This window comes from Oncorhynchus masou, chromosome 13 (genome assembly GCF_036934945.1).
Source record: "Oncorhynchus masou masou isolate Uvic2021 chromosome 13, UVic_Omas_1.1, whole genome shotgun sequence".
NCBI classification, from domain to species: Eukaryota; Metazoa; Chordata; class Actinopteri; order Salmoniformes; family Salmonidae; genus Oncorhynchus; species Oncorhynchus masou.
In genome coordinates this window covers 96,823,870-96,836,571 of record NC_088224.1, presented here as the reverse complement: position 1 = coordinate 96,836,571, position 12,702 = coordinate 96,823,870, and the positions used below count along the sequence as shown (strand labels likewise).

At 48.4% G+C, this 12,702-nt stretch overlaps 1 protein-coding gene across 2 annotated transcripts in view; it reads left to right on the top strand.

The window, feature by feature from the left end:
- Positions 1-12,702, top strand: part of LOC135553258 (transcriptional coactivator YAP1) — a 121,965-nt gene that overhangs the window by 58,692 nt on the left and 50,571 nt on the right. For both annotated transcript variants that reach the window (XR_010457571.1, XM_064985432.1), the window contains exons 3-4: positions 937-1,055; positions 9,138-9,275. Coding sequence is in view for 1 of the 2 variants with exons in the window: in XM_064985432.1 (XP_064841504.1) it covers positions 937-1,055; positions 9,138-9,275 (257 nt within the window). In the remaining variant the exon portion in view is untranslated. The remainder of the gene's footprint in view (positions 1-936; positions 1,056-9,137; positions 9,276-12,702) is intronic.

Genomic DNA, 12,702 nt, shown 5'->3' with positions numbered 1-12,702 from the left:
AGGTATCTATAAACACCACATGGGGTGGGTCGTAACCTCTAGGTATCTATAAACACCACTTGGGATGGGTCGTAACCTCTAGGTATCTATAAACACCACGTGGGATGGGTCATGACCTCTAGGTATCTATAAACACCACGTGGGATGGGTCATGACCTCTAGGTATCTATAAACACCACGTGGGATGGGTCATGACCTCTAGGTATCTATAAACACCACATCGGATGGGTCGTAACCTCTAGGTATCTATAAACACCACATGGGATGGGTCGTAACCTCGAGGTATCTATTAACACCACATGGGATGGGTCGTAACCTCTACGTATCTATAAACACCACATGGGATGGGTCGTAACCTCGAGGTATCTATAAACACCACATGGGGTGGGTCATCCAGTGATATAGACCATCATTTAGGCTACAGAGCTGTTCATGGTTTGAGGGCGTCTGCCACAGCCTCATAGGCTTCCATTATCTGGTCCAACCGGCTTAAACTGGAACCTTTCCAGACATTTGTTGGAACTGTAAGTGACTCCTCATTAGTGACTCCTCATTAGTGACTCCTCATTAGTGACTCCTCATAAGTGACTCCTCATTAGTGACTCCTCATAAGTGACTCCTCATTAGTGACTCCTCATTAGTGACTCCTCATTAGTGACTCCTCATAAGTGACTCCTCATTAGTGACTCCTCATAAGTGACTCCTCATTAGTGACTCCTCATTAGTGACTCCTCATTAGTGACTCCTCATTAGTGACTCCTCATTAGTGACTCCTCATTAGTGACTCCTCATAAATGACGCCTCACACCAATTACAGTACAGTTCTAGATCTTGCACTCATTCCATGTAACTGACAGTAGAATTCTGCGAAGGCAAGGGAAGTTCATCATCAAACATGCTCATTTTGTTCAACTCTTCTCTTCTCTCTCTGTGCAGCCATCTGGACCAGTCGACCACCTGGCTGGACCCTCGTAAGGCCCTCCTACAGATGAACCAGGCCCCTCCCACCAGCCCTGTACCAGTCCAGCAACAGAACATCATGAGCCCCGCTAGTGGTCAGTACACGCTTACACACACTCGGACAGAGACTCACACTCGGACAGAGACTCACACTCGGACAGAGACTCACAGTCGGACGCAGACTCACACAGTCGGACAGAGACTCACACAGTCGGACGCAGACTCACAGTTGGACAGAGACTCACAGTCGGACAGAGACTCACAGTCGGACAGAGACTCACACAGTCGGACGCAGACTCACACAGTCGGACAGAGACTCACACAGTCGGACAGAGACTCACAGTCGGACAGAGACTCACAGTCGGACAGAGACTCACACAGTCGGACAGAGACTCACACAGTCGGACGCAGACTCACACAGTCGGACAGAGACTCACACAGTCGGACGCAGACTCACACAGTCGGACAGAGACTCACACAGTCGGACAGAGACTCACAGTCGGACAGAGACTCACAGTCGGACAGAGACTCACACAGTCGGACAGAGACTCACACAGTCGGACGCAGACTCACACAGTCGGACGCAGACTCACACAGTCGGACGCAGACTCACACAGTCGGACGCAGACTCACACAGTCGGACGCAGACTCACACAGTCGGACGCAGACTCACACAGTCGGACGCAGACTCACACAGTCGGACGCAGACTCACACAGTCGGACGCAGACTCACACAGTCGGACGCAGACTCGCAGTCGGACGCAGACTCGCAGTCGGACGCAGACTCGCAGTCGGACGCAGACACGCAGTCGGACGCAGACACGCAGTCGGACGCAGACTCGCACGGTCGGACGCAGACTCGCACGGTCGGACGCAGACTCGCACGGTCGGACGCAGACTCGCACGGTCGGACGCAGACTCACACGGTCGGACGCAGACTCACACGGTCGGACGCAGACTCACACGGTCGGACGCAGACTCACACGGTCGGGCGCAGACTCACACAGTCGGACAGAGACTCGCAGTCGGACAGAGACTCGCAGTCGGACGCAGACTCACACAGTCGGACGCAGACTCACACAGTCGGGCGCAGACTCACACAGTCGGGCGCAGACTCACACAGTCGGACGCAGACTCACACAGTCGGACGCAGACTCACACAGTCGGACGCAGACTCACACAGTCGGACGCAGACTCACACAGTCGGACGCAGACTCACACAGTCGGACGCAGACTCACACAGTCGGACGCAGACTCACACAGTCGGACGCAGACTCACACAGTCGGACGCAGACTCACACAGTCGGACAGAGACTCGCAGTCGGACAGAGACTCGCAGTCGGACGCAGACTCGCAGTCGGACGCAGACTCGCAGTCGGACGCAGACTCACAGTCGGACGCAGACTCACACAGTCGGACGCAGACTCACACAGTCGGACGCAGACTCACACAGTCGGACGCAGACTCACACAGTCGGACGCAGACTCACACAGTCGGGCGCAGACTCACACAGTCGGGCGCAGACTCACACAGTCGGGCGCAGACTCACACAGTCGGGCGCAGACTCACACAGTCGGACGCAGACTCGCAGTCGGACGCAGACTCGCAGTCGGACGCAGACTCGCAGTCGGACGCAGACTCGCAGTCGGACGCAGACTCGCAGTCGGACGCAGACTCGCAGTCGGACGCAGACTCGCAGTCGGACAGAGACTCGCAGTCGGACAGAGACTCGCAGTCGGACAGAGACTCGCAGTCGGACGCAGACTCGCAGTCGTACGCAGACTCGCAGTCGGACGCAGACTCGCAGTCGGACGCAGACTCGCAGTCGGACGCAGACTCACACAGTCGGACGCAGACTCACACAGTCGGGCGCAGACTCACACAGTCGGGCGCAGACTCACACAGTCGGACGCAGACTCACACAGTCGGACGCAGACTCACACAGTCGGACGCAGACTCACACAGTCGGACGCAGACTCACACAGTCGGACGCAGACTCACACAGTCGGACGCAGACTCACACAGACTCACACAGTCGGACACAGACTCACACAGTCGGACACAGACTCACACAGTCGGACACAGACTCACACAGTCGGACACAGACTCACACAGTCGGACACAGACTCACACAGACTCACACAGTCGGACACAGACTCACACAGTCGGACACAGACTCACACAGTCGGACACAGACTCACGCAGACTCACACAGACTCACGCAGACTCACACAGTCGGACGCAGACTCACACAGTCGGGCGCAGACTCACACAGTCGGGCGCAGACTCACACAGTCGGGCGCAGACTCACACAGTCGGGCGCAGACTCACACAGTCGGGCGCAGACTCACACAGTCGGGCGCAGACTCACACAGTCGGGCGCAGACTCACACAGTCGGACGCAGACTCACACAGTCGGACGCAGACTCACACAGTCGGACGCAGACTCACACAGTCGGACGCAGACTCACACAGTCGGACGCAGACTCACGCAGACTCACACAGTCGGACGCAGACTCACACAGTCGGACGCAGACTCACACAGACTCACACAGTCGGACGCAGACTCACACAGTCGGACGCAGACTCACACAGTCGGACGCAGACTCACACAGTCGGACGCAGACTCACACAGTCGGACGCAGACTCACACAGTCGGACGCAGACTCACACAGTCGGACGCAGACTCACACAGTCGGACGCAGACTCACACAGTCGGACGCAGACTCGCAGTCGGACGCAGACTCGCAGTCGGACGCAGACTCGCAGTCGGACGCAGACTCGCAGTCGGACGCAGACTCGCAGTCGGACGCAGACTCGCAGTCGGACGCAGACTCGCAGTCGGACGCAGACTCGCAGTCGGACGCAGACTCGCAGTCGGACGGAGACTCGCAGTCGGACGCAGACTCACACAGTCGGACGCAGACTCACACAGTCGGGCGCAGACTCACACAGTCGGGCGCAGACTCACACAGTCGGGCGCAGACTCACACAGTCGGGCGCAGACTCACACAGTCGGGCGCAGACTCACACAGTCGGGCGCAGACTCACACAGTCGGACGCAGACTCACACAGTCGGACGCAGACTCACACAGTCGGACGCAGACTCACACAGTCGGACGCAGACTCACACAATTGGACGCAGACTCACGCAGACTCACACAGTCGGACGCAGACTCACACAGTCGGACGCAGACTCACACAGACTCACACAGTCGGACACAGACTCACACAGTCGGACACAGACTCACACAGTCGGACACAGACTCACACAGTCGGACACAGACTCACACAGTCGGACACAGACTCACACAGTCGGACACAGACTCACACAGTCGGACACAGACTCACACAGTCGGACACAGACTCACACAGACTCACACAGTCGGACACAGACTCACACAGTCGGACACAGACTCACACAGTCGGACACAGACTCACACAGTCGGACACAGACTCACACAGACTCACACAGTCGGACACAGACTCACACAGTCGGACACAGACTCACACAGTCGGACACAGACTCACACGGGCAGCCCTGTACCAGTCCAGCAGCAGCAGAGTCCCGATCAGTGTATTCACAGACCACAGAGTTAAACTAAAGGCAAAACAAGCTTTTTTCAATGGATTAGATCTCAGACCACCTGAAGGGTTAGGTCTCTGGAGGGGGTGGGTGGGGTGTTGATGGTACATTTGGCCAGAAGGGTTAGATCTCTGGAGGGGGTGGGTGGGGTGTTGATGGTACATTAGACCAGAAGGGTTAGATCTCTGGAGGGGGTGGGTGGGGTGTTGATGGTACATTAGACCAGAAGGGTTAGATCTCTGGAGGGGGTGGGTGGGGTGTTGATGGTACATTAGACCAGAAGGGTTAGATCTCTGGAGGGGGTGGGTGGGGTGTTGATGGTACATTAGACCTGAAGGGTTAGGTCTCTGGAGGGGGTGGGTGGGGTGTTGATGGTACATTAGACCAGAAGGGTTAGATCTCTGGAGGGGGTGGGTGGGGTGTTGATGGTACATTAGACCAGAAGGGTTAGATCTCTGGAGGGGGTGGGTGGGGTGTTGATGGTACATTAGACCAGAAGGGTTAGATCTCTGGAGGGGGTGGGTGGGCTGTTGATGGTACATTAGACCAGAAGGGTTAGATCTCTGGAGGGGGGTGGGTGGGGTGTTGATGGTACATTAGACCAGAAGGGTTAGATCTCTGGAGGGGGGTGGGGGGGTGTTGATGGTACATTAGGCCAGACGGGTTAGATCTCTGGAGGGGGTGGGTGGGGTGTTGATGGTACATTAGACCAGAAGGGTTAGATCTCTGGAGGGGGGGGGGTGGGGTGTTGATGGTACATTAGACCAGAAGGGTTAGATCTCTGGAGGGGGTGGGTGGGGTGTTGATGGTACATTAAACCAGAAGGGTTAGATCTCTGGAGGGGGTGGGTGGGGTGTTGATGGTACATTAGACCAGAAGGGTTAGATCTCTGGAGGGGGTGGGTGGGGTGTTGATGGTACATTAGACCAGAAGGGTTAGATCTCTGGAGGGGGGTGGGTGGGGTGTTGATGGTACATTAGACCTGAAGGGTTAGGTCTCTGGAGGGGTGGGTGGGGTGTTGATGGTACATTAGACCAGAAGGGTTAGATCTCTGGAGGGGGGTGGGTGGGGTGTTGATGGTACATTAGACCAGAAGGGTTAGATCTCTGGAGGGGGTGGGTGGGGTGTTGATGGTACATTAGACCAGAAGGGTTAGATCTCTGGAGGGGGTGGGTGGGCTGTTGATGGTACATTAGACCAGAAGGGTTAGGTCTCTGGAGGGGGTGGGTGGGGTGTTGATGGTACATTAGACCAGAAGGGTTAGATCTCTGGAGGGGGTGGGTGGGGTGTTGATGGTACATTAGACCAGAAGGGTTAGATCTCTGGAGGGGGTGGGTGGGGTGTTGATGGTACATTAGACCAGAAGGGTTAGATCTCTGGAGGGGGGTGGGTGGGGTGTTGATGGTACATTAGACCAGAAGGGTTAGATCTCTGGAGGGGGTGGGTGGGGTGTTGATGGTACATTAGACCAGAAGGGTTAGGTCTCTGGAGGGGGTGGGTGGGGTGTTGATGGTACATTAGGCTGGAAGATGCTACAAGGTTCTACTTTCTTAAATAACTATGGCTGTTCAGTCTTAAATAACTATGCTTGTGGAGTCTTACACTTAGTGGGTTATTCAGCTCTCCCTGTAGAAGAACCCTTTGAATAACCCTTTTTGGTTGTTGGTAGAACTTTTTTGGTTCCAAGTAGAACCCTTTAGGGTTCCATGTAGAACCCTTTAGGGTTCCATGTAGAACCCTTTCTACTGAAGGTTCTACATGGAACCCTTTTGGAACCTTTTTCCCCCTAAGAGTGTACCAAAGCACATGGTTGATGGGGAACCATGAGCTATTATCATTTATTTTAACCTACTAGATAAAACAATATAACCAGAAAGGTTGCAAGATCGAATCCCCGAGATGACAAGGTCAAAAATCTGTTGTTCTGCCCCTGAACAAGGCAGTTAAATAAATAAATAAATAAATATATATATATATATATATATATAACTAGGCAAGTCAATTAAGAACAAATTCTTATTTCCAATGACGGCCTACCAGGGAACAGTGGCTTAACTGCCTTGTTCAAGGGCAGAACGACAGATTTTTACCTTGTCATCTCGGGGATTTGATCTTGCAACCTTTCTGTTACTAGTCCAACAACACTCTAACCACTAGGCTACCTGTTCTAACCACTAGGCTACCTGCTCTAACCACTAGGCTACCTGCTCTAACCACTAGGCTACCTGTTCTAACCACTAGGCTACCTGTTCTAACCACTAGGCTACCTGCTCTAACCACCAGGCTACCTGCTCTAACCACTAGGCTACCTGCTCTAACCACTAGGCTACCTACTAGGCTACCTGCTCTAACCACTGGGCTACCTGATCTAACCACTAGGCCACCTGCTCTAACCACTAGGCTACCTGCTCTAATCACTAGGCTCTAACCACTAGGCTCTAACCACGAGGCTACCTGCTCTAACCACGAGGCTACCTGCTCTAACCACCGGGCTACCTGCTCTAATCACTAGGCTACCTGTTCTAACCACTAGGCTACCTGCTCTAACCACTAGGCTACCTGTTCTAACCACTAGGCTACCTGCTCTAACTACTAGGCTACCTGCTCTAACCACTAGGCTACCTGCTCTAACCACTGGGCTACCTGATCTAACCACTAGGCCACCTGCTCTAACCACTAGGCTACCTGCTCTAATCACTAGGCTCTAACCACTAGGCTCTAACCACGAGGCTACCTGCTCTAACCACTAGGCTACCTGCTCTAACCACTAGGCTACCTGCTAACTCAGGGTGGCAACCAATAATTGTCCCACTCTCATTTTACTGTCATTATAGACTCTCACCTCTCCTAAACAGGTGTTCTACTCTGCTAACCAGCACCTCTCCTAAACAGGTGTTCTACTCCGTTAGCCAGCACCTCTCCTAAACAGGTGTTCTACTCCGTTAGCCAGCACCTCTCCTAAACAGGTGTTCTACTCTGTTAGCCAGCACCTCTCCTAAACAGGTGTTCTACTCTGTTAGCCAGCACCTCTCCTAAACAGGTGTTCTACTCCGTTAGCCAGCACCTCTCCTAAACAGGTGTTCTACTCTGTTAGCCAGCACCTCTCCTAAACAGGTGTTCTACTCCATTAGCCAGCACCTCTCCTAAACAGTTGTGTGTTTCTTTCGCCTCTCGTGGGACGCTGTATACCATATGTATCCTGTACATACAACTAATAAAACTGTAAACTGATGTTAGTGAGCTGCCTCAGATAGTGTCCTGGTGAGCTTCTTCCCAGGTGGGGTTAGAGAGTTGGATCAAGAATAGTTTTCAACATGTTTGTGCCTTGGTGATTGGCACGTTTATCTGTCGTCAGTGGCAACCTCTACCAACCACGGCTATGGTTAGTACTTCTGAATAGGGTCTAGGTTTTTCTGTTAGTGGGTTCATTTGTTATTTTGACCTTTTATTCACCTACATCAGTATGACAGCACTTACAGAGCTTCTATTATTTTAACATCTCAACAGTGGTGGCTTTGTTCATCTACTATATTCTATGGTCATTTAAATATCTTCTGAAACATGTTTAACACACCCATCCAAATGACTTTCTGTTTGTGTCTTTATTGGTGTGTTTTCCTGGAACTAGCTGTTTTTGATTTGGTCAGCATCATCCTGTGATGCAACCCTGCATCCACACACTGTACGCCTGGGAACTGAGTAAAGTCACTTTCCCCCTCCTCCCACGCACACCCTGCCTGTCCAGCTCCAGCCTAACCTCCCTGTCCTCTCTAAGGTCCTCTCTCTGCCTGTCCAGCTCCAGCCTAACCTCCCTGTCCTCTCTAAGGTCCTCTCCCTGCCTGTCCAGCTCCAGCCTAACCTCCCTGTCCTCTCTAAGGTCCTCTCTCTGCCTGTCCAGCTCCAGCCTAACCTCCCTGTCCTCTCTAAGGTCCTCTCTCTGCCTGTCCAGCTCCAGCCTAACCTCCCTGTCCTCTCTAAGGTCCTCTCTCTGCCTGTCCAGCTCCAGCCTAACCTCCCTGTCCTCTCTAAGGTCCTCTCCCTTCCTGTCCAGCTCCAGCCTAACCTCCCTGTCCTCTCTAAGGTCCTCTCCCTGCCTGTCCAGCTCCAGCCTAACCTCCCTGTCCTCTCTAAGGTCCTCTCCCTTCCTGTCCAGCTCCAGCCTAACCTCCCTGTCCTCTCTAAGGTCCTCTCCCTGCCTGTCCAGCTCCAGCCTAACCTCCCTGTCCTCTCGAAGGTCCTCTCCCTGCCTGTCCAGCTCCAGCCTAACCTCCCTGTCCTCTCGAAGGTCCTCTCCCTGCCTGTCCAGCTCCAGCCTAACCTCCCTGTCCTCTCGAAGGTCCTCTCCCTGCCTGTCCAGCTCCAGCCTAACCTCCCTGTCCTCTCGAAGGTCCTCTCCCTGCCTGTCCAGCTCCAGCCTAACCTCCCTGTCCTCTCTAAGGTCCTCTCTCTGCCTGTCCAGCTCCAGCCTAACCTCCCTGTCCTCTCTAAGGTCCTCTCCCTGCCTGTCCAGCTCCAGCCTAACCTCTCTGTCCTCTCTAAGGTCCTCTCCCTGCCTGTCCAGCTCCAGCCTAACCTCTCTGTCCTCTCTAAGGTCCTCTCCCTGACTGCTGGGAACAGGCCGTAACCTCAGAGGGAGAGGTCTACTACATCAACCACAAGAACAAAACCACCTCTTGGCTCGACCCGCGCCTCGACCCGCGCCTCGACCCGCGACTTGACCCACGCTACGGTGAGAAAACACTCAGAGAAATCTCTCAATTCTGTAATGGTCACCTCAGCCTGTTAGGTAACACTTTACACACTGGTCGTATTCCTGTCAAGTAACACTGCTATTACTTTAGTATTAACCTTTTGTTACATAGTACTCCTTTAGTAGTCATTTAGTAGTCCTTTAGTAGTCCTTTAGTATTCCTTTAGTATTATTTTAGTACTCCTTTAGTATTACTTTAAATTTAACCTTTTGTTACATAGTATTCCTTTAGTATTCCTTTAGTACTCCTCTAGTATTCCTTTAGTACTCCTCTAGTATTCCTTTAGTACTCCTTCAGTATTCCTTTAGTACTCCTTTAGTATTCCTTTAGTACTCCTTTAGTATTACTTTAATATTAACCTTTTGTTACATAGTATTCCTTTAGTATTCCTTTAGTACTCCTCTAGTATTCCTTTAGTACTCCTCTAGTATTCCTTTAGTACTCCTTCAGTATTCCTTTAGTACTCCTTTAGTATTCCTTTAGTACTCCTTTAGTATTACTTTAATATTAACCTTTTGTTACATAGTATTCCTTTAGTATTCCTTTAGTACTCCTCTAGTATTCCTTTAGTACTCCTCTAGTATTCCTTTAGTACTCCTTCAGTATTCCTTTAGTACTCCTTTAGTATTCCTTTAGTACTCCTCTAGTACTCCTTTAGTATTCCTTTAGTACTCCTTTAGTATTCCTTTAGTACTCCTTTAGTACTCCTTTAGTACTCCTTTAGTACTCCTTTAGTATTACTTTAAAATCAACCTTTTGTTACATAGTATTCCTTTAGTACTCCTTTAGTATTGCTTTAGTACTCCTCTAGTATTCCTTTAGTACTCCTTTAGTATTCCTTTAATAGTCATTTAGTACTCCTTTAGTATTCCTTTAGTATTCATTTAGTATTCCTTTAGTACTCCTTTAGTACTCCTTTAGTACTCCTTTAGTATTACTTTAAAATCAACCTTTTGTTACATAGTATTCCTTTAGTATTGCTTTATAATAATAATATAATATAATATATCCCATTTAGCAGACGCTTTTGTCCAAAGCGACTTACAAGTCGGCTGGGGCCACTACTTTTACATATGGGTGGCCCCAGTGGGAATTGAACCCACGACGCTTGGCGTTGCAAGCGCCATGCTCTACCGACTGAGCCACACAGGACCCACCCTTTAGTACTCCTCTAGTATTCCTTTAGTACTCCTTTAGTATTCATTTAATCGTCATTTAGTATTCCTTTAGTACTCCTTTAGTATTCCTTTAATAGTCCTTTAGTATTACTTTAGTATTCCTTTAGTACTACTTTAGTATTCCTTTAGTATTCCTGTAGTACTCCTTTTGTATTAACCTTTTGTTACATAGTAGTCCTTTAGTATTACTTTAGTACTCCTTTAGTACTCCTTTAATATTCCTTTAGTACTCATTTAGTATTCCTTTAGTACTCCTTTAGTATTCCTTTAGTACTCCTTTAGTACTCCTTTAGTATTACTTTAATATTAACCTTTTGTTACATAGTAGTCCTTTAGTACTCCTTTAGTATTCCTTTAGTACTCCTTTAGTATTCCTTTAGTACTCATCTAGTATTCCTTTAGTACTCCTTTAGTACTCCTTTAGTATTCCTTTAGTACTCCTTCAGTACTCCTTTAGTACTCCTTTAGTACTCCTTTAGTATTCCTTTAGTACTCCTTTAGTATTCCTTTAGTATTCCTTTAGTTCTCATTTAGTATTCCTTTAGTACTCATCTAGTGTTCCTTTAGTATCCCTTTAGTACTCCTTTAGTATTACTTTAGTACTCCTCTAGTATTCCTTTAGTAGTCCTTTAGTACTCTTTTAGTATTCCCTTAGTACTCATTTAGTATTCCTTTAGTATTCCTTTAGTATTCCTTTAGTACTCCTTTAGTATTCCTTTAGTAGTCATTTAGTAGTCATTTAGTAATCCTTAGTACTCCTTTAGTCCTCCTCTAGTATTCCTTTAGTACTCCTCTAGTATTCCTTTAGTATTACTTTAGTATTCCTTTAGTCCTCCTTTAGTACTCGTTTAGTATTCCTTTAGTACTCATTTAGTATTACTTTAGTATTCCTTTAGTAGTCCTTTAGTAATCCTTAGTACTCCTTTAGTCCTCCTCTAGTATTCCTTTAGTACTCCTTTAGTACTCCTCTAGTATTCCTTTAGTATTCCTTTAGTATTACTTTAGTATTACTTTAGTACTCCTGTATTATTCCTTTAGTACTCCTCTAGTACTCCTTTAGTATTCCTTTAGTACTCCTCTAGTACTCCTTTAGTAGTCCTTAGTGCTCCTTTAGTCCTCCTCTAGTATTCCTTTAGTACTCATTTAGTACTCCTTTAGTACTCCTTTAGTATTCCTTTAGTACTCCTCTAGTACTCCTTTAGTAGTCCTTAGTGCTCCTTTAGTCCTCCTCTAGTATTCCTTTAGTACTCATTTAGTACTCCTTTAGTACTCCTTTAGTATTCCTTTAGTACTCCTTTAGTACTCCTTTAGTATTCCTTTAGTACTCCTTTAGTATTCCTTTAGTACTCCTTTAGTATTCCTTTAGTATTCCTTTAGTATTCCTTTAGTTCTCATTTAGTATTCCTTTAGTACTCATCTAGTGTTCCTTTAGTATCCCTTTAGTACTCCTTTAGTATTACTTTAGTACTCCTCTAGTATTCCTTTAGTAGTCCTTTAGTACTCTTTTAGTATTCCCTTAGTACTCATTTAGTATTCCTTTAGTATTCCTTTAGTATTCCTTTAGTACTCCTTTAGTATTCCTTTAGTAGTCATTTAGTAGTCATTTAGTAATCCTTAGTACTCCTTTAGTCCTCCTCTAGTATTCCTTTAGTACTCCTCTAGTATTCCTTTAGTATTACTTTAGTATTCCTTTAGTCCTCCTTTAGTACTCGTTTAGTATTCCTTTAGTACTCATTTAGTATTACTTTAGTATTCCTTTAGTAGTCCTTTAGTAATCCTTAGTACTCCTTTAGTCCTCCTCTAGTATTCCTTTAGTACTCCTTTAGTACTCCTCTAGTATTCCTTTAGTATTCCTTTAGTATTACTTTAGTATTACTTTAGTACTCCTTTATTATTCCTTTAGTACTCCTCTAGTACTCCTTTAGTATTCCTTTAGTACTCCTCTAGTACTCCTTTAGTAGTCCTTAGTGCTCCTTTAGTCCTCCTCTAGTATTCCTTTAGTACTCATTTAGTACTCCTTTAGTACTCCTTTAGTACTCCTTTAGTACTCCTTTAGTATTCCTTTAGTACTCCTTTAGTACTCCTTTAGTATTCCTTTAGTACTCCTCTAGTATTCCTTTAGTACTCCTTTATTATTCCTTTAGTATTCCTTTAGTACACCTTTAGTCCTCCTCTAGCATTCCTTTAGTACTCCTTTAGTACTCCTTTAGTACTCCTTTAGTATTCC